General features: G+C 38.3%; 2 protein-coding genes across 6 annotated transcripts in view; one reads left to right on the top strand and one right to left on the bottom strand.

Annotated features, from left to right (window-relative positions):
* pip5k1bb (phosphatidylinositol-4-phosphate 5-kinase, type I, beta b) overlaps positions 1-4796 on the top strand; it is an 84711-nt gene extending 79915 nt beyond the window's left edge. The window contains exons 15-16 of one of the 2 annotated variants that reach the window (XR_009807522.1): positions 4008-4230; positions 4572-4796. Coding sequence is in view for 1 of the 2 variants with exons in the window: in XM_061906346.1 (XP_061762330.1) it covers positions 4008-4010 (3 nt within the window). In the remaining variant the exon portion in view is untranslated. Of the gene's footprint in view, positions 1-4007 lie in introns of both variants that reach the window. The other variant, XM_061906346.1, reaches the window with a different exon arrangement.
* A 1227-nt stretch (positions 4797-6023) lies between these two features.
* The window catches only part of LOC133556431 (ceramide transfer protein-like), a 55530-nt gene continuing 34011 nt past the window's right edge, over positions 6024-27542 (bottom strand). For 3 of the 4 annotated variants that reach the window (XM_061906343.1, XM_061906342.1, XM_061906345.1), the window contains 11 exons: positions 23508-23600; positions 23334-23420; positions 17303-17395; positions 17035-17112; positions 15428-15523; positions 14923-15055; positions 14775-14845; positions 10895-11023; positions 10673-10802; positions 7209-7339; positions 6024-7153 (listed from right to left, as the gene is read on the bottom strand). In XM_061906343.1, the coding sequence (XP_061762327.1) occupies positions 7212-7339; positions 10673-10802; positions 10895-11023; positions 14775-14845; positions 14923-15055; positions 15428-15523; positions 17035-17112; positions 17303-17395; positions 23334-23420; positions 23508-23600 (1038 nt within the window). In that variant the 3' untranslated portion in view covers positions 6024-7153; positions 7209-7211. The remainder of the gene's footprint in view (positions 7154-7208; positions 7340-10672; positions 10803-10894; positions 11024-14774; positions 14846-14922; positions 15056-15427; positions 15524-17034; positions 17113-17302; positions 17396-23333; positions 23421-23507; positions 23601-27542) is intronic. The other variant, XM_061906344.1, reaches the window with a different exon arrangement.

Raw genomic sequence — 27542 nt, 5'->3', positions numbered from 1 at the left:
CGCTTTTTTGTATGATTTGGTGATGCTTTTGTCCAGTAAAGAGTTGTATTCTGGTATGTCCATTCTGTAGAAGTTTGTGGTTTTATCGGCGGCTATGATGAGGTTGCTTACTTTCTTGATGCGCTCCGTGTCATTTTTCAGCTTGGTGAGGAATGGGTTGCGGGCTGGCTTAAATTTGACTGATTGTATCATTTTGAGCATGTCGTTCTCAAAGTCCTTTAATTTCTTTGACTGTGGGTGGGTTCTTGGTAGATTTGAATCCGTAAGTTGGAAACTTACTGTGGGTGGGTTCTTGGTAGATTTTAATCCGTAAGTTTATATATATATACACATATATATGTATGTGTATGTGTGTATAATATATATATATATATATATCTATATCTATATCTGTATATATATGTATTTATATCTGTATATATGTATATGTATGTGTATATGTATATATATATAATGTGTGTGTGTGCATATATATATATGTCTATATATATATATATATATGTGTGTGTGTTTATATTTGTGTTTCTATATGTACATCCGTGTATATATGTTTGTGTATATACGTGTATATGTATGTACATGTGTGTATATATGTTTATGTATATATTTTTGTGGTTATATGTATTTGTATATATGCATTGTATGTATGTATACCATATGTATATATACCGTATGTCTATATGTATACAATGTGTATACATATAGACATATATGTACAGGTGCTGGTCATATTATTAGAATATCATGAAAAAGTTGATTTATTTCATTAATTCCATTTAGAAAGTCAAACTTGTAGAATGTATACATTCATTCCAAACAGACTGACACATTTCAAGTGTTTTTTGCCAAAAAGGAGATGATTATAGCTGACAACCAATGAAAACCCTAAATTCAACATCTCGGAAAATTAGAATTTGGTGAAAAGGTCAGATATTAAAGACACCTGGTGCCACACTCTAATTAGCTAACTAACTCAAAACACCTGGAAAAGCCATTAAATGGTCTCTCGTTTTGATTCTGTATGACACACAATCATGGGGAAGACTGCTGACTTGACAACCGTCCAAAAGATGACCATTCATACTTTAAAGAAGGAGGGCAAGACACAAAAGGTCATTGCCAAAGAGGTTGGATGTTCCCAGAGCTCTGTGTCCAAGCACATCAATAGAGAGGCGAAGGGAAGACAAAGATGTGGTAGAAAAAAGTGTACAAGCAAGAGGCATAACCGCGCCCTGGAGAGGATTGTCAAACAAAACCGATTCAAAAATGTGGGGGAGATCCACAAAGAGTGGACTGCAGCTGGAGTCAGTGCTTCAAGAACCACCACGCACCGACGTATGCAAGATATGGGCTTCAGCTGTCGCATTCCTTGTGTAAAGCCACTCTTAAATAAGAGACAACATCAAAAGCGTCTCGCCTGAGCTCAAGACAAAAAGGACTGGACTGCTGCTGAGTGGTCCAAAGTTATGTTTTCAGATGAAAGTAAATTTTGTATCTCCTTTGGAAATCAAGGTCCTAGAGTCTGGAGGAAGACAGGAGAGGCACAGAATCCACGTTGCCTGAAGTCCTGTGTCAAATTTCCACAATCGGTAATGGTCTGGGGTGCCATGTCACCTGCTGGTGTTGGTCCACTGTGTTTCCTGAGGTCTAGGGTCAATGCAGCAGTCTACCAGGAAGTTTTAGAACTCTTTATGCTGCCTGCCGCGGACCAATTTTATGGAGGTGAAGATTTCATTTTCCAACATGACTTGGCACCTGCACACAGTGCCAAATCTACCAGTACCTGGTTTAAGGACCATGGTATCCCTGTTCTTGATTGGCCTGCAAACTCACCTGACCTTAACCCCATAGAAAACCTACGGGGTATTGTGAAGCGGAAGATGCGAGATGCCAGACCCAACAATGCTGAAGAGCCGAAGGCCACTATTAAAGCAACCTGGGCTCTCATAACACCTGAGGAGTGCAACAGACTGGTTGAGTCCATGCCACGCCGTATTGCTGCAGCAATTCAGCAAAAGGAGCTGCAACTAAGTATTGATTGCCGTACATGCTGAAACTTTCCATGTTCATACTTTTCAGTTGGCCCACATTTCTAAAAAATATTTTTTGGTACTAGTTGTAACTAATATTCTAATTTTCTGAGATACTGAATTTGGGATTTTCAGTAATGGTCAGTACTCATCATCCAAATTTAAAGAAATAAACATTTCAAATATATCACTATGTGTGTAATGAATTAATATAATATGTAAGTTTCACGTTCTGAATATAATTACTGAAATAAATCAACTTTTTCATGATATTCTAATAATATGAACAGCACCTGTATATGTATGTGTGTGTATATGTGTGCACCGTATGTATATTTGTATATTGCATGTATATATGTGAGTATATGCAAGTATATAAAACATAAGGACATTGACAATAATACTACAAGTGGGCTGCTGGTATGTGATACTAGTGATCATCTGCCAGTATACACAATCTATGATGGGAAGTACAAGAAGGGAAACATGGACGGCAAAAAGACATTTCAGAGACTATGCGCAGAGGAAAATTTGACGTCCTTCAAGAATGAGCTGAGAGATCAAAGTTGGGACATTGTGTTGTGTAGACTCAGAATGATGCTGATGGTTCATCTTTTCATAATTCTTCATGCTTTATGACAAAAATTGTCTGTGGAAATGAGTGATATAGAATCAGGAAAACAATCAACCATGAAAGACAAAATGAGTGAAAAATGCATGTAGGAAGAAGAATGTATTTTATACATCGTACACACATCTATAGACCAATAGGCCAAGAACAACCATTAAACATTTAACAAGCTAAATGGATTATTACAAATGTCTAAAAAAAAAAAAAAAAAAAAATTTATAATAATCACAGATTTTATTAGAGATTTGTTTATCTAAAGCGCTTTGAGTCTCTCGAGAAAAGGTGCTATATAAATATAATTCCCTTCACTTCATTAGTGAAATCAGTCAAACAGAACAATGGCAGTTATAAAAAGGTCTAACTTATTTATGATTCACTGCCTGGAATGGACTTATGCTGTCTTTAAAATGAAGTGGAGTACAAAAAGGCTCCCATGTTCACCTTTGCAGACAACTTGACTGAAAGACGAGAAAAGACCAACTTCTTTGAGGACATTTGGATGGTAGCCAGCTTTGCACACGCTGTGGTATACTGCCTGTATCGCAGATTTTACATGCAAGCTGATATCATCCGATACTTGAGGGCTCGGGGGGAAACACTATCAACATGAGAGGACGTGTCCTTAATGAAACGATACTGCATATGTGTCAATGGGACGGTGTGGCGCAACCCGAGGGTCCCTGGTTCATTCCCCACCTAGTACCAACCTCGTCACATCCGTTGTGTTTTTGAGCAAGACACTTCACCCTTGCTCCTGATGAGTGCTGGTTAGTGCCTTGCATGGCAGCTCCCTCCACCAGTGTGTGAATGTGTGTGTGAATGGGTAAATGTGGAAGTAGTGTCAAAGCGCTTTGAGTACCTTGAAGGTAGAAAAGTGCTATACAAGTACAACCCATTTATATTTATTTAATTCAAACAAGTATCAAGTCATTCTAGTTAGACAGCCCTTTGAGACATGTGTGATTAAAGGCTATATAAACTTTGATTGATGTATATCAGCAGATGGATGGATGGATGGATAACCTACACATACAAAGTAAGAAACATATTCCGTAACAAACGTGTTCGCATCATTTAGTTTACTGCATCAGGAGATGAATCATTGTAGCCACTAGGTGTCGCCAAACACAAGCGACCGCTCCACTTTAAAAGACCTAAAGTTAGTTTTTTCATAGCAACAATTGTCCTTTGACTAATTTCACCTGTTTAGACCTTTTCTGACATCCAACACTACAAAATAAATTATTTAATATAATCATTGCTGATAAGAAATGATCTCAGCAGTGAAAAGTAGTCAAGCCTTCTTTCATTTTTAGTTGAAATATTTGCTTCATCTTCTTTTGCAGTGAAAGCAGGATCATTCACCTCCACGAGGAGCCTGCACATTTTCTACTGCTGCTCCATTCTTCTCGTTGCCAACACGTAAAGAGGACCGGGCGGACGTCATGTGACATCATCACCATGTGACCAGCGCACACGGCCACGCAGTGCCATCAAGATCCCTGCTATATATTTGTCTGCGATCCATTTTATTGCGCTGAACATGAAGAAGACTTGCAGTTGCTGATGGTGAGAAATGTTTACAGTGACAACACGGGACTGCACGGTGTCTCACACACACACACACACACACACACACACACACACACACACACACACACACACACACACACACACTATTGTGGGACCTGACACGTGCCGCTGCAAAGCCAAGTAAAGACTTGGATGTTAAATTAAGGATTTGTTTCAAATCTGCACTTTTGGACTCTGGTTGAAGATGCAAAAGCAGGACATGAATATTCAAGTCCGACTTTAATTCCTAAGCACAAACTTTGATGAGCGATCACGCACTTTGATACCAAACAAACCACATTGTTGATCTTTTTTTTTTTTTCTTTGTTTCCTTGCAGGAACGCCGTTTTATTCTTTAATTACCACCTTTCGAAATCATCAAGCGGTCTTCTTTGCAAATATTTCCAGCTATCAATGTTTATTAGTACCAGGATTCTGTCACGTCATTGCCATAATTTATTATGTGAAACAATATTTTACCATTTGCTGAGAGAAATCACTGAATGTATAGAAAATGCATATTTATTTAGGAGACCCTTCTGAATAAAGTCACACTAGTCTCATCTTTTTTTGGCATGTATGACAAAACATTTTTTAAATGATCTAATAAATTATCAAAATATTCAAAAATGGTGTCATAATTATGGTATAACTTTTTAATTGGGCATAAATGGAAATAAAAAAAAAATATTTAGAAATTAAGGGGTAATTATGACTTTTTGGCACAGAAGAAACAACACTTTTTTTAAATTAGTGCATGGTAGTTAGAACTTCCAGAATTTTTTTGGAATATATGGAAAAACAAATATTTTAAAATTTAAATATTTTAATTATGACTTTAACAGTTTGGCACAAATTGATTTTTTATTACCATTCAAGACATGATTTAAATATATAAATATAATTAACCAGGGACGGCATGGTGCAGTGGGAGAGTGGCCGTGCGCAACCCGAGGGTCACTGGTTCAAATCCCACCTAGTACCAACCTCGTCACGTCCGTTGTGTCCTGAGTAAGACACTTCACCCTTGCTCCTGATGGGTGCTGTTTAGCGCCTTGCATGGCAGCTCCCTCCATCAGTGTGTGAATGGGTAAATGTAGTGTCAAAGCGCTTTGAGTACCTTGAAGGTAGAAAAGCGCTATACAAGTACAACCCATTTATTTATTTATTTATAACTTATGCTTTGAGTAAATGGAAATAAAATGTTTTTAAATTATTTACTAATTTAAATATTTAGGAATTGTGTAATATTTCCAAATTTTTGGGGGCATATATTGAAATGTTTTAAATATATCGAAATAACATGACAATTTTGGCACACATGGTTAAAAACCTTAAAAGTATTGTATTTAAATTGCATGGTTTTATAACATTTTGGCCAAACAAAAATACAACTAAATGTAATCATTTAGAAAATTCATAGTAATTTATTTTTTGGCATACATGGAGATAAAACATTAAATAGTACATTTTTAAAAATGTGCTATGCTGATTGACATTGGAAAATATTAACCAAAACTTTTCATTTCCCTAAAACTGCTGTAAAAATGTTTTTGAAACGTAAATAAATGTTAATATCAAATGGGTTGGAAAAAAATAATTTTCAATGTTAATTTTTTTTTCACTTAAAAACACCTTAGGCTTATTCAAGGAATATATACAGTATAAAAAACTTTTTGGGGGGCAAATGTAACTTAGTTCAAGACAACCAAAATGGCCTGAAAGAAAGCAAAGTATAAATATGGATACATTGAATGTTTTTTATTAAAAACAAATCCCACCACAGCACATTTTTGTTGTGTAGCAATTTTAATTTACAGAACATTGTCGACTTGCATTACATTTAGTGCAAATAATAACACTTTTGATGTACGACTTAGAAATATACAAAGTGTGAGGATTAGTGACACGACATCCAAATGAATAAAAACTAAGTACTATTTTCTTCACGAGTCGAGCTTGCGCATTAATCGTCCGGATCCTTCCTAAGCTCCGCCTTCTCGCATAATTAATCAGATGACCATGCAGATCAAATTTGATGACCAAAAAAAAAAGTAATCTTGAGGTAAGATCATGATGTGAAATGCTGACCTTCCCGCCCCGACACACGCACACACTCACACACTCACACACGCACACATTCACACACACACACACTCACACACGCACACACATGCACACACTCGAGTGTTGATAAATGCACATGTGGTGGTTTTAGCGTAACAATCACCAGACGGTCTAAGGCCTCCTTAGGGGTAGATCCATACTCTCAGTCACTGCACGGCAGCGTGTCACAAAATGTCATTCCTAGCGTTGGAAAGCTAAATTGCGGTCCAAAGTGATTCCGACTTTGTCTGGCAAATAATTTGACGCTCAGGGCTAAAAGGGGCCGGACACACAAAAAGAAATGAACATGATTTTCACAGGAATAATCATCTCCTAATGAAATATCCTCCACGTGTCAACGAGACTTCAAGTTTCCATGGTTACCGTCGTCTAACCCCAGCGTGTTTTAACAGTCGATTCACATTTCGCACTTTGGTAAACTAACTTCTCTGTACAATACGTCGCCGTAGGAAGGGGAAAAGAAACGCCCGGCCTTCCCTCGGACCGCAGTCGTCACTAGAAGGGACGTTCCAGTCTGTAGCAGCGGACAAGTAGCGGCCATGCTAGTAGTTAGCCCTCCGTCCCAATAAAAAATAAAAAGACAAAACAAAACACGACAAGTATATGTAATAATCATGGGAAATGTACAAAAAGTATCTACAAGAAAAGGAAGTTGAGCCACAGAAGAAGCTGGAAGGACAAATACTGAAGATTCAAGCCAGCTTCGTGTTCCAGGAGGCTCCAGGACCTGCTCTGTCTGGCATGGAGAGCAAACTTCACGCTGCTCCTTGCAAACTTGGCCAGCCTTTCCTCTCTGAGGAGTGAAGACACATCAGCGCGTGATGGAGCCTCAGATGTGAGGATGTTACCTCTCAGAACAAGATGTTCTTCCCTGTCGTCTTCTCCTGCACGTAGGAGGTGAAACGTTTCAGGAACTTGGGGTATTCTCTCTTGGCCACGGCTCGCAGGACCGAGGCCGGAGCCCAGCCTCCAGGGTTGACTGTGAGAGAGAACTGAGTGAGAAAATATCACGTTTGTGTCTTCTGCCGTGTTGAGGGAGTTCTGTAAAACTGGGATTCTGTGGCCGGGAACTCATGACGACTGAAATGTGGACTCAAACCTTCACCAAGGCTACGGAACAGTCTAGTTTGTTTCCTACTAGTTTGTGGTGTATTAGGAACTGATGGAATATAGGGGGAAATTAGTGGGAATATTAGGGAGAAATGTGGGAGATTAAATAAAAATATAGGGGATATGAAGGGAATTATTAGGGAACATCTAGGAAATTATGGGGGAGCATACTTGCCAACCCTCCCGATTTTCCCGGGAGACTACCGGATTTCAGTGCCCCTACCCAAAATCTCCCGGGGCATCTGTTCTCCCGGATTTATCCCGATTTCCACCCGAACAACAATATCAGGGGCGTGCCTTAAAGGCACTGCTTTGGCGTCCTCTGTAACCTGTCATCACGTCAGGCTTCTCCTCCATACAAACAACGTGACAGACTTTTACACACATACAAGTGAATGCAAGGCATACTTGAACAACAGCCATACAGGTCACACCGACGGTGGCCGTACAAAAAACTTTAACACTGTTACAAATATGCGCCACACTGTGAACCCACACCAAAAAAGAATGACAAATACATTTTGGAAGAACATCCGCACCGTATCACAACATAAACCACAGAACAAATACCCAGAACCCTTGCAGCACTAACTCTTCCGGGACGCTACATTATACCACTCCCCCCCTACCCCCGTGTGCTACCATCAACCCCCCCCCTCCACCCCCCCAACCCAACCCCCCTCCTTATCCCCCGAATTCGGAGGTCTCAAAGTTGGCAAGTACGTGAAGGGGACTCAATACAATTTTGGAAATTTTAAGAAAATATAAGAGGAAATAAGGGAAATCATTGGGGAAATAATAGGGGAAATAAGGAAAATATTAAGGAAAAGTATGGGGAGAGTTAGAACAATATTAGGGGAAAATGTAGGATAATTAAGAGGCTTTTCAGGGGAAAATATGCACAAGGGAAAATATAGAAGAAAATAAGTGAAATAATAGGCTAAAGTAGAGAACATATTAGGGGGAAAATATCGAAATTGTGAGGAGAATAAGGTAAAAATTAGGGAAAAATATATAGGAGATTAAGGGAAATATAGGGGAAAATATAGAAGAAAGTAAGTGATATAATAGGGTAAAGTAGAGAAAATATTAGGGGAAAAATAAAGAAATTAGGAGGAGGGAGGAGAACATGGGAAAAATTAGGGGGAAATATATTAAGTTAAAGTTAAGTATAATAATTGTCACAGACACTTGGTGTGGCGAAATTATTCTCTGCATTTGACCCATCACCCTTGATCACCCCCTGGGAGGTGATGGGAGATTAAGGGAAATATAGGGTCAAATATAGAAGAAAATAAGCGACATAATAGTGGAAGATGAGGAAAATTTCAGAAAATGATTAGGGAAAATTTAAAAGAAATTAAGCAAAATATTAGGGAAAAAATGGAAAGTTAAGGGAAATCTAGTGCACTTTTTGTATTTGTATCCTACTTAGCAGATTACTTCCTAGTTTGTGGTGAGTTAGGAACTGATGGGTGGAGCTAAGAGTTGACAATAAGGAGAATATGGGGGTTAATTAGAGGGAATATTGGGGACAAATGTGAGAGATTAAAGAAAAATATATGGGAAATGAAGGGAAGATTAGGGAAAAATGAGGAAATAATGGGGGACACTAATTAAAATATAGGGAAAATTTAAGAAAATGTAGCAGGAAATAAGGGAAATACTAGGCAAAAATTAGGGTAAATTAAGGAAACTATTAGGGAAAATAAGGAAATTATGGGGAGAATAAGGAAAATATTAGGGGAAAATATAAGGGAGATTAAGGGAAGTATAGGGGATAATATAGAAGAAAAGTGAAATAATAGTGGAAGATGAGGAAAATATAGGGAAAAATATTAGGGAATAAATATTAGGCAAAATAAGGATAACTATGCAGGAAATAAAGGAGATGTAGGAACGTTAAGGGAAATCTAGTGCAATTTTTGTGTTTGTTTCTTAGTTAGCAGATTATTTCCTGGTTTGTGGAGGGTTAGGAACTGAAGGGTGGAGAAATTATAGTCATGCCAGGGGTGGACATTAATTAATGCATACTGTCAATATTTGCATGTAGAAAGAGAACATTCATGGAAAGCAAGGGAAAAATAGCTGACATTAAAGGAAATATAGTGGAAAATTAGAGAGGATATTAGGTGAAAAACAAATAGGAGATTAAGGGAAATTCTGAAAAGATGTGGGAAAATATTAGGGGAAAATAAATAAGGAAGACTAAGTCAAATATACTGGACGTATAAAAATATAAAAGAACATAAGAGAATTATTAGGGGGAACATATAAGGTGAATTAAGGAAAATATTAGATACAAATACATGGTAACTAAGAGGAATTGTAAGGGAAAATATAGGCTAAATTGTGGGAAATAAAGGGGAACATATAGAGACAATTAAATGCAATAATAGTGGAAGATAAAGGAAATAATTAGAGAAAATATAAAGGAAATTAAGCTAAATAAGAATAAAAATAAGGGAAGGAAAGGGAAACAGAAGACAATGAATAAACTATCGGGGATAATAAAGGAAATATAAGGGAAATGAGTAGGTAAAATAAAGAAACATAAGCAAACTATTAGGGAAATTAAAGGAACTATGGGGGCAATAAAGTAAATATAAGGGACATAATAAAGGAAATAGGGGGAAATAAGTTAAATAATAGGGGAAGAGAAGGGAAATATATGAGAGTTAAGTAAAATAATTGGGAAAGTTAAGGGAAATATAGGGGAACATAAAACAAATTTAGGGGAGGATAATGGAAATATTGGGAAAATAAAGTAGAACTACATTAAGTAAGATAAAATATAGGAAATAAATAAGGGGAAATATGTCTATTTCACAAGGAATACAAAGCAAAAAAAAACTTTACATTACTGCTGTTATTTGTAAAGTGTCCAACCAGACTGAATCAGTACAGGTGCACAGGAAGTAATTTCACAATAGAAGCATAGTATGCATGTCAATACACATACATACACATATAAAGAGTGGATTAGCAAAGTACAAGTTATAAAATAATATGGTTCATGAGCACACGCACATCTCATGGAGGTGCTCTGCTGGAAAAATTTGGCTGTCATCTTATTTTACTGACATGCTTTTAATTTCAAAGGCAGGATTTTTCGGGTGACACAGAGGATGTGTTGCCGAGCCTCACTTCAAGTCTTGTTTAGATCATGCAAACAAAGTACTAGGCAGTAAAATGCACTCACCGTTAGCAACATATGTGATCCGACACAGAATGTTATCCCTGCTGATATCTTTGTCGCCCTCTGGTGGGCTGACCAGAGTTTGGCAGATCATGGCGACGTTGATTTTGGCCCGCACGCAGCGGTTAGAGGGCTGGACGGGGGAAAAAAGGTCATAGCATGAACACTGCGACAACAATCAACTGGCTGGCTTGGTAACACGATTTCACGTTACAGTGAGCTTACCAGCGCTTTGTCGTGGTCCACAGAGAAGTTGCAGACCAGCCAGGTGTCGGGATCGTTTTCATTGGTCGCCAGAATCTTCCGGATGGCTGACACATAGAGGACGTCTCTCTGAGAGGCAGGCCAAACCCTCTGCACCACAAACACACACAATGTTGGCAATAGGAGTCATCGCATGCAATAGAACCAGGGAGGAGTAATGAATTGTGTACTTTTATTGGCACCGACTGAAGTCTGTTGTGCGACCAAGTACCAAATCATCTAAAATCTTGGAAACAAGCAGTCAGAGCGGACTCAGCCGGAAAAACACTGGGTATTGTTACCACTTTGTAAAGCAATAAACCAAGAAGAAGGTGCTCAAAAGTACAGTAAGACTCCACTTTTGTCAAAATGCATTAGCTCGATGCTAATTTATATTGAATTTTCCATGGACATGCTATCAATTAGCATTAGCAATTTTACATGACGATTTCAACACCTCTAAATTTGGTAATGAAAACCACAACTAAGATGCACGTGACAATCGACGTTGATTAATAAGTATAATAAGAGTACTAATACACTTTGTAGGGCTCAACAAAAGACTTAAGATTGACATATTTATCATCTTAATGGCAAAGACTTAATTCCTGACTACGGAAAACACCCCTTAGCCAATACACCACTGCCATCTAACGTCTTGAAATGGCAACTGCATGCAAAGTATTTAGATATAGAACTAGCAAATGAGACTCAAACATGTAGGAAAACAATTGGACAGTCCAGCTTAGTTTTAAGTGTTATATAAGAAAAACGTGTTTGATTACACACAACATTATCGGAAAGGAGTTGAGTTGAGTACAGGTATTGATTGCCAGTATTGATTCAAATGTGAAAAAAGGTTCCAATTATGTGTACATTAAAATCAAAGTAAACAATGCAAAATGAATGTATGAATGTCAGACAGTGATTAATGACGCCTTCCTGCTTGGCTATCATTAGGCACATGCTCAATGACTAAAAAAAGTCATGAATGTGTTCACTCCTCCTGCAACCACAATAATAGAAATACATAGAAAGAGCGAAGATCTACAAAGTCAGCTTGCTCACAAGTACATTATCATTCAAATTACTCTGATTACTCCTCCCACCAGTTATTACATGGAGCAGGGGTGTCCAATTCTTTTCAGACAGATTTTTTACATGAAAGATATCAAAACAATATACAAAACCCATTTCCATATGAGTTGGGAAATTGTGTTAGATGTAAATAGAAACGGAATACAATGATTTGCAAATCAATTTCAACCCATATTCAATTGAATATGCTACAAGACAAAATATTTGATGTTAAAACTGATAAACTTTTTTTTTTGTGCAAATAATCATTAACTTTAGATTTTGATGCCAGCAACACGTCACAAAGAAGAAGGGAAAGGTGGTAATAAATGCTGATAAAGTTGAAGAATGCTCATCAAACACTTATTTGGAACATCCCACTGGTGTGCAGGCTAATTGGGAACAGGTGGGTGCCATGATTGGGTATAAAAACAGCTTCCATGAAATGCTAAGTAATTCACAAACAAGGATGGGGCGAGGGTCACCAATTTGTAAGCAAATTGTCAAACAGTTTTAGAACAACATTTCTCAACAAGCTATTGCAAGGAATTTAGGGATTTTACCATCTACGGTCCGTAAAATCATCAAAAGGTTCAGAGAATCTGGAAAAATCACTGCACGTAAGCGATGATATTACGGACCTTTGATACCTCAGGAGGTACTGCATCAAAAACCGACATCAGTGTGTAAAGGATATCACCACATGGGCTCAGGGACACTTCATAAAACCACTGTCAGTAATTACAGTTGGTCGCTACATCTGTAAGTGCAAGTTAAAACTACTATGCAAAGCGAAAACTATTTATCAACAAAACCAAGGAACGCCACCGGCTTCGCTGGGCCCGAGCTCATCTAACTAAGATGGACAGATGGAAAGTGGAAAAGTGTTCTGTGGTCTGACGAGTCCACATTTCAAATTATATTTGGAAACAGAGGACGTGGTGTCCTCCGGAACAAAGAGGAAAATAACTATACGGATTGTTATAGGCACAAAGTTCAAAATCAATCAATCAATCAATGTTTACTTATATAGCCCTAAATCACTAGTGTCTCAAAGGGCTGCACAAACCACCACGACATCCTCGGTAGGCCCACATAAGGGCAAGGAAAACTCACACCCAGTGGGACATTGGTGACAATAATGACCCAGTGGGACGTCGGTGACAATGATGACTATGAGAACCCAGCATCTGTGATGGTATAGGGGTATATTAGTGCCCAAGGCATGGGTAACTTACGCATATGTGAAGGTACCATTAATGCTGAATGGTCCATACAACATATGTTGTCATCCAAGCAATGTAATCATGGACGCCCCTGCTTATTTCAGCAAAACAATGCCAAGCCACGTGTTACAACAGCGTGGCTTCGTAGTAAAAGAGTGCGTGTACTTTCCTGGCCCGCCTGCAGTACAGGTCTGTCTCCCATCGAAAATGTGTGGCGCATTATGAAGCGTAAAATACGACAACAAGACTGTTGAACAACTTAAGCTGTACATCAAGCAAGAATGGTAAAGAATTCCACTTTCAAAGCTTCAACCATAAGTTTTCTCATTTCCCAAACATTTTTTGAATGTTGTTAAAAGAAAATGTGATGTAACACAGTGGTGAACATGCCCTTTCCCAACTACTTTGGCATGTGTTGCAGCCATTAAATTCGAAGTTAATTATTATTTGCCCAAAATTTTTTTAAGTTTATCAGTTTGAACATCAAATATGTTGTCTTTGTAGTGCAATTAATTGAATATGGGTTGAAAAGGATTTGCAAAGCAATGTATTCTGTTTTTATTTACATCCAACACAATTTCCCAACTCATATGGAAACGGGGTTTGTAGGTTATTTTATATGTGTTAAACTACCTGAACACAACATCCACATTTCGGCTTTGTGGCCCTAAATTGAACATTTTCAAGCATAAAAATGGCTAAATGAACCAAAATACCAATAGTACAGTATTTGCCCCTAGAATAGACCAAAACAATCAAACTGCTCTGTTCAGTATCATGGAAACTGATTGGCTCAGCCTCAAGGAGCATTACCAACATTAGCATGCTAAGTTTTTTAGCCAATTTTACAGCCCAACACCTTAGTCATATGACTTGGTATTTGACAACATGCCAATGTTAATGCGATACATTTTTTGGCCAATTTTATATCTGAACACCTCAGTCTTATGACTTGGTACTTGACACATGTTAACTTTTTAGTGTGCTAATGTTAGCATTCAAACATGCTAACTTTTATTGCTGATTGTAAAGCCAAAACCCTGGAGTCCTATAATATAGCTTGGTACTTGACACATGCAAAAGTTAGCATGCGAGCATACTAACAATAGCATGCTAACTTTTCAAGCCAATAATACAGCCGAACACCCCAGAGTCATATAACTAGGTACTCGACACACACTAACTGTTAGCATGCATATACTAATTTTACATGCGTATGCTTCACAGTCATATGAATAGGTAATTGACGCATGCAAACGTTAGCCTTTAAGTTCGGCTTGCGCATTTCAGCATTCCACGCAATTTCTCCTAAAATTACATATTGTAGTTTTTTGTGTAATGTTCTCTTGCGGGATGTTTTTATTTTGTCTTTAGAATGTGTTGCAGGCCAAAACAAACAAGCCGCCAGGCCGCACTTTGGATCCTGAGTCCCTGACATCGTGACACAAAAGCTCATGGGAAAACTAAGGAGGATGCTCTTAAAATGAAAAATCCTGGTCCTCCCACCAGTTATTAATAACTATCGCCAACATGCAGAGGAGAAATAAATAAAGATTTACCTTGTGTGTCTGATAAACGATAATGGCGTTGTCTGAGAGCGTTTCCACGACGTTGAAGTTTTCAATTGTGGCTGAGGAGGACATTTTCAATGAGTTATGTTGTTTAAGCATGTCAAATTTAGACTTCATTAAAAACAAACCAACATACTTTCCCAGTCCATGCGCACTGCAGTGTCCCAGAAGTAATGGCACACCTCATGCCCTGTAACCCCTTTGACAGAATGTGTCGCTTTGAGAGGATCCAACACGATCCCGTTCTCCTCCACTTCCCTCCTGTAAACCTGGTTAATATTGGGGGGGAGGAAAATATATATCATATATATATATATATATATATATATATATATATATATATATATATGTATATATATATATATATATATATATATATATATATATATATATATATATATATATATATATATATATATATATATATATATATATATACATACATACATACATACATACATACATATTGTACATGTATACAGTTTTGAATCTCAACATTAAGTAATATGAGCTTTGTCAAAACAATAATCAAATTCAAACTAAGCATTAGCCTTGTACAATGGTTTTTCCTTAAAGTGAAGGATGTTGGGTAAGTCTCCAGTTAACCCAACAAACTAGATGACTCATTCTCAGCTGCTCACCTTCATCTCTCCTTCCTCGATGACCAGCTGCCAGTTTGCATCTCCTCCCACGTCCTGAAGAGAGTACGTCATATGATTCTGCACCATCTCCTCCACCTAGCAGACATATTGATTACAGTTATTGTGGTTCATATTTCCTGAAAGAGGACTGTTTGTGGGGAATTATCATGCAGTGCTCAGCGTTAATAATATAAGGCAAGCCTCAGGAAAAAAAATAAAATTCTCCTTTGAACTACTAGTGCCGAGGGAAACATGTGCAATTTGGCATCATTGCGTGATTAGTCAAAATGTAATTAATTTTTTTATCCTCATTTTACTGATATGATGTGATGTTACTGCACTTTTATGTTATTACAGTGGAACCTCGATGTACGAACTTAATTGGTTCCTAAACAAGGATAAAAAAAAAAAAAACTTCGAATAGTAGTTGTCCGTAATAACATAAAAATTAATAACTGTTTCTAGTCTGGACAAACGTCCCTATTCCTCGAAAAATAATGCACACTTTGAAGAGACTATAATGTTAAGGAGGTCACGGCTCAACAATCTGTTATTATCAAAACAACGACAAGTTGAACTGTCAACCCACACACAAAAATCCCATAGGTGCTCTCAAAAACGTACACTATGTTGCTTCAATAAAAAAAAAAAAAAATCTTCTTTACCTTGCCGTCCCTGAAAGTTTGTGGCATGCATCCGACAAGAGGCGGCGAACGGATTCAAGGCAGGGACATGATGCGGAGAAGGGAGTGGAGACAGAAAGAGGAGGGGGCGGGGAGGAGGGGCAGCATGTTACTGCGCCGAAAGAGAGTCCTCTTTTTCTGGGTTTACCTCTCCCGTTTAAGTATTAAGTCTATAGCAATTACCTCCTTTCCAAGTTGGTTTGTTGGCTTTTTTGCACCCATATAGAGTCATCAATATACAGTAGACAAAGTTGGCGAACGGCAAGAAAAGAAACACACACTGAAGCACTAAGAAGTGGCAGCTGAGTAAAGGATGCGTAAACAGATGTGACAAGGAGGCTAAACCCTGTACAAAAAGGATGCTGGGGCATATGTAGCGCGATCTAACGGTTCGGAAATCAAAAAGTTTGCAAATAGAGGTTCCACTGTAGTAGGTGTGTCCCGATACAACAGATTTAGAGTGGAGTTTTTTTGAGAGGTACACCCAGCAAATGGCACAGATTCGGTGAAATAAATATATAATAATCATAACAATAATTTATGAATTTGCCACATAATTGAATAAGGCAAAATAAGAACAATAATAAATACCTTCAGTCCTACCTTTTTTCCTTACAAATGGTATCGATTTAATTGTTAATATAGTGAATGTTTAAGTTAATGGGATGTAGCAGTAGAGCTGGCACCCAATAGCAGGAACGTTATCACAGACATGCTGAGAATGTGCGGAGCAAACATTAAAAAGTAAGCAAACATACAAAATATTAGGCTCCGTGGCTTATTGAATGAATGATTCAACGCTTCAACCTGCTGAAGGCTGCCAACTCTCGCGTTAAGTGTACAATTCTGCAAAGAGTGTTTGCTAATATAGGGGAGGAGTCAAGAAAAAAAAAAGTGTTTCCCAGCAAACCCTTCCGACAGTACCTGAGCGCTGAATCTGTGAATGTCATCTGAAGCACTGACAAGCTCGACAGAGGAAAGGGAAGAAGAATAGCTATGCGCCTGTGCAGCAGACACATTAAGATGAGAATGAAGAATAAAACAGAGCGAGAGAAGCAGCAAAAGCAAAAAGCCAGAGGAAAGAATCATCAGCTAGTGATTGTTTAGGTTAAAGGCAGCCATATATCACATGATAAAAAGTGAATTTTAGAGGCAGTGAAGAACATAAGAAGATATAAGCGGACTCTAGAACCTTGGCAGCGAAGCGGTGTGTGCCGATGCTGGAAAAGACATCGCCTGGAGGGACCGGAGTCAGTCGGGGGATCCTGACCTTCTCTGACTGGCACTGAGAGGGACAAGAGTTTGATTAGACAGAATGCTAACTAGATTCTGCATTTAACCCAACATATTAGTGAGCACAGCTAGGAAACATCGCTAGCGAAATCCACGGCAGGTCCTTCTGATTTTATTTTTAGGGTGTTCAGTTATGCATATACATAAATAGACTAGTAATGCATCGATTGTATGAACCATGACATTTAATCGATGAAAACAAAATACATTTCAAATAAATACTAACATCAAGTACAGTTTTACGAAACATGATCCAAATTCAACTTTAATCCGTGCACAAAAAAACTCAGGGATATATATATATATATATATATATATATATATATATATATATATATATATATATATATATATATATATATATATATATATATATATATATATATATATATATATATATATATATATATATATGTGTATATACATATACATATATCGTTGGGCAGCAACTATTAATCAATTAACTCTATAATTTTGATTAGAAGGAAAAAAAACATGGAAAAAAGCTTTGATTTGTATTTGGCTGCTTCAATTAATGGTTTAATGCCGCTACCGATCGCGAGCTACCGGTCGATCGCCAGGCAGGCATTAAAAAAATAGACCTAAAAATTAGCAATCATCAATATTCACCAAGACGTCACTTTTGTCACTTGATTGACATTCACGGAACTCGAGGATCTTGTGAGATGATGCTGGCTGTTGCGAGATCATTATTAAGAAAAAATTACGGACAGAAAGGCGAGAAACACTTTTTATTTCAACAGACTCTCGCGCCGTACTTGCCGTCAAAACTCTAAAGACCGACTGTACAGTTTCTATCTTCACAATAAAAGCGCTGCTTCATCCTGCCTGCGATCCAAATAAGAGTTTAAGAAAGCTGGCGTGCACAAGCTAGCAAGCTACGGAGTTTTCCGCCAATGTACTTCTTGTAAAGTGTATAAAAAGGAGTATGGAAGCTGGACAAAGAAGATGCCAAAAACCAACCACTTTCATGTGGTACTGGACAGAAAATGAGGACTTTTTTTCTCCTCCATTTGAAAATGCGGACGTTATCATCAATACTGATTATAATATCTGTTTCCAATCAATGCATGTCATCAGTTTCAGGTAATACACCAACTTATAGTCTTGTCTCCATGAAAGAAAGAAATCTATGTGTTAAACATACTTGTACTATCATTAAATACCTTTAATGTGTTAACAAATATGTCTCATTAATAAACAGGGGAACTATGTGACCATAAGTGCAAGGGTAGAGGTCCAGGGGAACTCTGTGACCATAAGTGCAAGGGTGGAGGTCCAGGGGAACTATGTGACCATAAGTGCAAGGGTAGAGGTCCAGGGGAACTATGTGACCATAAGTGCAAGGGTGGAGGCCCAGGGGAACTATGTGACCATAAGTGCAAGGGTGGAGGCCCAGGGGAACTATGTGACCATAAGTGCAAGGGTAGAGGTCCAGGGGAAGTATGTGACCATAAGTGCAAGGGTAGAGGTCCAGGGGAAGTATGTGACCATAAGTGCAAGGGTGGAGGCCCAGGGGAATTATGTGACCATAAGTGCAAGGGTGGAGGTCCAGGGGAACTATGTGACCATAAGTGCAAGGGTGGAGGTCCAGGGGAACTATGTGACCATAAGTGCAAGGGTGGAAGTCCAGGGGAACTTTGTGACCATAAGTGCAAGGGTGGAGGTCCGGGGGAAGTATGTGACGATAAGCGCTCATTTCATCACAGCAGAGTGGGAGATGAGAAGACACGCCCCCTCTACGAGAGTCACCTTGTGCAGGTACTGACACAAGCAGCAGAGGAAAGGAAAAATCCCTTTTTATGTGGCACTGTTTTTCATTAATTATGTTAAAAAGAAGATATTATGCCTTGTGCACTTGAACTAGATTTTATATATTTTAATTTAATAGTTTAAAAGTGTTACAAAACAAAACGGCAAAACTTCTGTTTATTTGTCTTGTTTTTTTTTTTTTTTTTTGCTGATTCGAAAAAATGATCCAATCCGTGAGTTTTTTTATCCTTTGCACCCCTACGAGGCATCATGAATTGATTTACGTGGACCCCGACTTAAAACAGGTTAAAATACTTATTGGGGTGTTACCATTTAGCGGTCAATTGTATGGAATATGTACTGTACTGTGCAATCTGCTAATAAAAGTTTCAATCAATCAAAAAAACAACAACACACGGCATGCTAGCAACGACTGGGCTATGATAGACTGACCATACCTCCTCTTTTCACCGGACATGTCCTCTTTTGCGGGGCTGTCCGGGTGGAGTTTCTTAAATGCCTCAAATGTCCGGCATTTTAAGTTAGGGTTGCGTGTATTTTCAATGTACGTTCAAAATTAAGAAGGGGTTCAAAACAAGACAATTTGTGCACACAGCAGCATTTGTGAGGGAGGGACAGAGACAGACAGAGCGAGAGAGTTGTGATAAACTTGCATGCGTCGCCAGGCTCTGATTTAATTTTTTAATATCTATAGCAGGGGTGTCAAAAGTGTGCCCCGGAGGCCATTTGCGGCACACACCTAATGTTTTAAAGGCCCATGGCACGTTCTAAAAATACTATTAAAATAAACAAAAACATAAACAAAAGTGAAATAAAAAAGCTTAAAGGCTAAATGTAATTTAGAAAAAGTTGCAACGTTGTCTAATTAAACAAAGCTGTTTTTTTTCTTTCAAACTGTCATTGCTCAAAACATAATATTGAATCAAAATCAATGTTATTATGAATTATTGACCTATCCAAGTTTCTGATTACTTCACATCAAAATATTTTTGGTGGAAGATTTAGCAAATTTGTTAAATAAACAATCAAAAAATGTATATTTAGTTTTTTTCTTACAGTACCAAAAATGAACCGAACCGTGACCTTTAAACCGAGGTACCTACCGAACCGAAATTTTTGTGTACCATTACACCCTTAATACCAAATACAGGTATTTTTCTGACACCGGTTCCTAATCAGGTCGATCCAGGACAGTTCGAATTCTGGACAAATTATACGGCTATTAATATTTCTATACGTCATAATTAAAGACACGGGTATGATCTGACAATCAGCTTGGAATAATCACAAATAAGTAAGCAACACCACACAAAACCAAAATAACACAAAACCAACAAACAAAATTTCCTCCTCAAAATTCCCAAACTATTATTAGAGGTAGTGTCAGTTTTAAGTGAACGCGCTTTACTCTAGACCACCACTCCCGCGCTTCATCGACCGTAGTGCAAGCAATCCAGTAATCCATAGGCCAATGTAAATTCACAAAAAAAAAAAGTGAAACATTTAAGTACAAACCCCGTTTCCATATGAGTTGGGAAATTGTGTTAGATGTAAATATAAACGGAATACAATGATTTGCAAATCATTTTCAACCCATATTCAGTTGAATATGCAATTAAGACAACATATTTGATGTTCAATCTCATAAATGTTTTTTTTTGTGCAAATAATCATTAACTTTAGAATATGATGCCAGCAACACGTGACAAAGAAGTTGGGAAAGGTGGCAATAAACCCTGATAAAGTTGAGGAAAGCTCACCAAACACTTATTTAGAACATCCCACAGGTGTGCAGGGTAATTGGAAACAGGTGGGTGCCATGATTGGGTATAAAAGCAGCTTCCATGAAATACTAAGTAATCCACAAACAAGGATGGGGTGAGGGTCACCAATTTGTAAGCAAATTGTCAAACAGTACAACATTTCTCAACGAGCTATTGCAAGGAATTTAAGGATTTTACCATCTACGGTCCGTAAAATCATCAAAAGGTCCAGAGAATCTGGAGAAATCACTGCACGTAAGCGATGATATTACGTACCTTTGATCCCTCAGGCGGTACTGCATCAAAAAGCGACATCGGTGTGTAAAGGATATCACCACATGGGCTCAGGAACACTTCATAAAACCACAGTCAGTAACTACAGTTGGTTGCTACATCTGTAAGTGCAAGTTAAAACTCTACTATGCAAAGCGAAAGCCATTTATCTACAACACCCAGAAACGCAGACGGCTTCGCTGGGCCCTAGCTCATCTAAGATGGACTGATGCAAAGTGGAAAAGTGTTCTGTGGTCTGACAAGTCCACATTTCAAACTATATTTGGAAACTGTGGACGTGGTGTCCTCCGGAACAAAGAGGAAAATAACCATCCGGATTGTTATAGGCGCAAAGTTCAAAAGCCAGAATCTGTGATGGTATGGGGGTATCTTAGTGCCCAAAGCATGGGTAACTTAGACATCTGTTAAGGCACCATTAATGCTAAATGGTCCATACAGGTTTTGGAGCAACATATGTTGTCATCCAAGCAATGTTATCATGGACGCCCCTGCTTATTTCAGCAAAACAATGCCAAGCCACGTGTTACAACAGGTGGCTTCGTAGTAAAAGAGGGTGGGTACTTTCCTGGCCCGACTGTAGTCCAGACATGTCTCCCATCGAAAATGTGTGGCGCATTATGAAGAGTAAAACACGACAGCGGAGACCCTGGACTGTTGAACAACTTAAGCTGTACATCAGGCAAGAATGGTAAAGAATTCCACTGTCAAAGCTTCAACCATTAGTTTCCTCAGTTCCCAAACGTTTATTGAGTGTTGTTAAAAGAAAATGTGATGTAACAGTGGTGAACATGCCCTTTCCCAACTACTTTGGCACGTGTTGCAGCCATGAAATTCTAAGTTAATTATTGTTTGCACAAAAAAAAAAGTTTGAGTTTGAACATCAAATATGTTGTCTTTGTATTGCATTCAATTGAATATAGGTTGAAAAGGATTTGCAAATCATTGTATTCCGTTTATATTTACATCCAACACAATTTCCCAACTCATATGGAAACGGGGTTTGTACTATAATAATCCATAAACATGCTTAGAAGCAAGATACCATACAGGTACAGGTATCTAGTGTCCGTCTGACGTCATTCCATCGCGCTGCGTTTGCGTGGTATCAAAACACACCTTAAATACACACCCACTTAACATGCTAATTGACTGTATTGATTTATATGATTTATTTTGTAATAATGTATCATGTAAAAGGTCTGAGATCTACACATGAATGTTATACAAAAATATTGTTTACAGCTGAGTATTAATTGTAATGAATGTAAACATAGTAATGGATCTGTGTGGTCTTTACATTATGATGACATGAAAACTGCATTGAACCTTGCACTGCAAACATAGTCGACTTGCTTTAGACTTGTAAATCAGGTGTTGATAAAAGGCTATCCTGCTGTGGGATGTTAAATGATGTTGGTGGTGTACAACCTCTTGTGCAAATAAAAGAGGCAATAAAAACTTATTTTTTTCACTATATACATAGACGGATAAGAGTACCGATGAATATAGGTATCGATAGGAAATATCAATATTTGTATAGATAAAATCCTAACTCTATACTACAGTGGGCTGCCATAATGTTAAAAATTGTATTTAGAAGGAATTAAACCGTTTTTATATTTCTCTAGCTACGAAAATATTCAATTTATAAATAATTATTCCTACTTTGTGGAAATTAATTTATCGTTGTCATGTCCGCAACCAATTAAAAGCAATAAACGAGGGATTACTGTATTAGATTACAAAAATAATCGACAGCCCTAATGTAAAGTCCCAATACGAAATGTGTCCAACATTTTGACCAACTTATAAATAAACTACACTAGCAGTAGGTCAGGCTCGGAAGTATATATCAGAATTCCATTTATCCATTACTTCAACCTGACTTCAGTCTTGCCCAGCAGACCAAACCATTCACCTAGACAGGTGAATACTAGACAACTGCCCAGAATAGGCCCCGTGTTCATACAAATGGATGATGCACAATAGGAAGAAATAAAAAGATGACGGATGAAGACAGGCTAAGAGTGTCATCATAAAACGCATCAACTCAAAAGTGGATGTGAGCCAACATCGCACCTGCTCCTCTATCTTGTCTTGTCTGTCGAGAGCAGCTTCCACAGCATCGAAGAACTCATCCTCTTTGATCAGACTGTTGGGCCCCTCCTGGACAAGGACAACAGTATTCAGTAAAGTTGGGAATCACTAATTAAAAGAAAATTGTATCCAATCGATGAGACAACGTCATCTTGCCTCATAGTCAGGACCGCCGTATTGCGACTTTTTCTGTAGTTCGTACACAGCAGATTTGTAGGCATCTTCCACTCTTCTCCTCTTCTCCAGCTCCTAAAAAAACACAAGACAATAAGATGAGATAATCCTTTACTTATCCCACAACGGGGAAATTTACAGCATTACAGCAGCAAAGGGAATGGATTGTGTAAATTACACAACAATTAAGGTAAAAATAAGGAGAATATGTACAGGAAAAACAGATATATGCAATTTTCTCAGCAAAAATATAGATCAGCAAAGGGTTGCAGTTTGAGTATAGATAAAGGTTGAACATAGTGAACATAGTGTAAACATTGCACATAGCGGTGTGATAAACATAACATGACATAAAATAAACATTTTTATTGCACAAGGTCAGAAATAATTGTCCAGTTGTGTTTTTGTGACCTACCGGGAGCAAGCTTGGTTGAATAGTCTGACTGCAATGTTGTTCAGATTCAAATTTAACGGTAAAAACCACGTTTAATGAGATATTCCATAAGTCCTAATAGGAGTGCTCCAAAAAATTGATTCACACCAGAATTACGATTTTTATTCATTCAGATTCTAAATAGATTCATCATTTTCAGGAACTGGTTATAAAAAAAAATTGGGAGTTGGGTGTTCCGACATTTTTCTTTTTTAAAATATATATAGATTTTTTTGAAAACATGAAACAACTATCACTTATCACTATCACTAAGGGACGGCGTGTCACAGTGGAAGAGTAGCCATGCGCAACCCGAGGGTCCGTGGTTCAATCCCCACCTAGTACCAACCTCGTCACGTCCGTTGTGTCGTGAGCAAGATACTTCACCCTTGCTCCTGATGGGTGCTGGTTAGCGCCTTGCATGGCAGCTCCCTCCATCAGTGTATGAATGTGTGTGTGAATGGGTAGATGTGGAAGTAGTGTCAAAGCGCTTTGAGTACCTTGAAGGTAGAAAAGCGCTATACAAGTACATTATTATCATTTATATTATTAATATTATTATTGATACCATTTTATATTTTTTTTGTCAAACAATTTCCCTTGGTGATCAATAAAGTTTGTCTAAGTTTTCCTTTTTTAGTGTTGTATTTATTAATAAGTATTGTATTTGTATGTTATCTCAATTGCTTTGTAAATGTTTAACTTCAGTCCTGTAAAATTGGGATTGGTTTAGAGTTGGGGTTGCTCAATTTTCTTTTATTAGATTGATTAACATTTTGTGACTTTTTAAAAATAAAATTGTCAAAATACATTTCTTTAAATATGTTTTTTCAATAGGAGCTTTTGTAACCTGAAACCTGTTTTTAAAAGATTTTTTTATCATTTATATACCAAATAATATACTGTATTACAAGAACCATGTTGAAAAAAGAATCAATCTTAAATTGAATCGTCAGCTCAAAAATTGCAATCGTGAGATGGCCAAATAAAACCAGTGCTAAATCCTATCTTTAGATTCTAAGGTTTATTGTTCATTGACAGGTGTATACTACACATACTATATTGTAGTATGTTATGGTGTAGTACTGCAGTACATCATACTGAGAAGTGTGGAAAGTGTTTTTAACGTTTGGCCAATTGAAATAAGTTAGTCAAAATGTCACATACAACATTTCTTCAGTTGGTGTGCACACCTGCATCAAATCCATCTCTTCCTTTTTGAAAGATTCCCAGTGACTTCACAAAAAGACGAAAGTCATCATGGCGGCAGTTACAGGTTTAGCTAATGTTTCCCTCCCTGCCACAAGTGAAGACAAGACAGCAGACAAATGTTCGAGAAACAACATCAGACTGCTGCAATTCATTGTATGTGTATTACTATTTGGATTTGAAGCTTTCAAACCCACGAGAACCTGACAAACCAGTCAAAGTATTTATTTTTGCCTGTTACACTGATAATGAGAGCAAATATATAGAACAATGTTCAAACATTGAATGTTGCCTCAGCTGAGCAAAATGAACTCACTATAAAAAAAGCACACTATATTTAAGTGGAGAGGTTATGGCCGCTGTCAAACCAAACCAGACAGAGTCGCTGGGAGGAAAGAACAAAGTGTGGTAATAGTTGTTGAGGCTGGTCAAGGAACAAACTGCTTAGCCATTATCAGACCTACTTTGAAGAAGAGGCTGCAGGTCTGTAAAGGTATCCAATGTTGCGTCTGGTGCTTGTGCACCTCTGATCGCCGCTGCAGCGAAGGCTTCCGAAACCGGAACGACCGAGCAGTCATTTTCTGGTTCGGTCTCCCGTACGGCTACGCTTTGCTAACTAGTGCTCCTTCCCAACGCCACACTGGCAGTTAAAGCGCATACTTACAACCACATATAAAACGGTGAGTTTGTTTTACTTGAGCAGTCCAAGACACACTGAGCACTACCTAGGCTTTTGTACTTTTTAGGGTTGGGCAGCAAGCCATTACACATAAACCGGTTTGACAACATGAGCTGAGTTGATCAAGAGCCAAGAGCATTCCTGTACCGACACACACACAGGTCTCAAAGGTTTAAGCAAAAAAAAAAAAAAAAAAAAGATTGTGTGTCTTATCGCCATAAGTCATGCACACTGTGGCGTGATGCTTACTGAAAGCAACAGGTGCATTTACTGTATGTGTAAGCATGTAGGAGTTTTCCGAAGAAGTCCCGACATTGATTTGAGAGCAAGAACGGCCTCCTTTAGCCTTTTGCAAAACATTGACCTTTTAATGGGTTTCCTATTAGGTTGCTGTCAACACCGTAAAGCTCAGTGTTGTCACACAGTGGAATACAAAAGGACAAAGGCTGTGAACACGTAGACAGATAGCACCCACTCAGCAACGCCCACTGACACGCCCATTCAGGAAATGACTGCCATTTACGGAACAAGATATTAGACACCATGACCTGACCACATGAAACAGAATGGAATTTCTATTTTAAGTTAAGTTAAAGTACCAATGATTGTCTCACACACTAGGTGTGGTGAAATTTGTCCTCCGCATATGACCCATCCCCTTGATCACCACCTGGGAAGTGAGGGGAGCAGTGGGCAGCAGCGGTGCCGAGCCCGGGAATCATTTATGGTGATTTAACCCCCAATTCCAACCCTTGATGCTGAGTGCCAAGCAGGAAGGCAATGGGTCCCATTTTTTTTTAGTCTTTGGTATGACTCAGCCGAGGTTTGAACTTTGCAAGCTTTCACTCTCCTGAGATGTTTTTAAAAAAGTTCTTGCAGTTTGATGGCAAATTTGTTTTTGGAGTCCAAATATGCAATTGTGACATGTTTAAATGTGTATGGTTTTTTTTAATTATTTACATGTAAAGGGCAAAAATGGTAGACTGTACAATTGGAGGTGAACACGTATGTTTAGGCATCTAACACGTTAGTAATCATATTTTTTTCAGTATGGAACATTCGTAAACGTACGGTATATAGACGATAGGTGGGGACGGCGTGGCGCAGTGGAAGAGTGGCTGTGCGCAACCCGAGCGTCCCTGGTTCAATCCCCACCTAGTACAACCTCGTCATGTCCGTTGTGTCCTGAGCAAGACACTTCACCCTTGCTCCTGATGGGTGCTGGTTAGTGCCTTGCATGGCAGCTCGCTCCATCAGTGTGTGAATGTGTGTGTGAATGGGTAAATGTGCAAGTAGTGTCAAAGCGCTTTGAGTACCTTGAAGGTAGAAAAGCGCTATACAAGTACAACCCATTTATCATTTATTTATTTATATAAATTATATAAATTGAGTCCAACACTAAATTGGCCCTAGTGTGTGAATGTGAGTGTGAATATTGTCTATCTGTGTTGGCCCTGTGATGAGGTGGCGACCTGTCCAGGGTGCACACCGCCTCCGCCCGATTGTAGATGAGATAGGCACCAGCGCCCCCGCAATCCCAAAGGGAATAAGCGCTAGAAAATGGATGAATGGATGGATAGAGTCCATGTCTTAGCTTTTATTGATGACACATTTTAGCTGTGTCAAGCAAATCAAAGAGCGACAAGCAAACAAACGCGTCCTCAGCGCAATGTAGCATTGTCGCTAGCGGCCAACT

The sequence above is a fragment of the Nerophis ophidion genome, linkage group LG07 (genome assembly GCF_033978795.1).
Source record: "Nerophis ophidion isolate RoL-2023_Sa linkage group LG07, RoL_Noph_v1.0, whole genome shotgun sequence".
Classification (NCBI taxonomy): Eukaryota; Metazoa; Chordata; class Actinopteri; order Syngnathiformes; family Syngnathidae; genus Nerophis; species Nerophis ophidion.
Note: the sequence above shows the minus strand (reverse complement) of the source record. Positions and strands in the feature narration are given on the sequence as shown.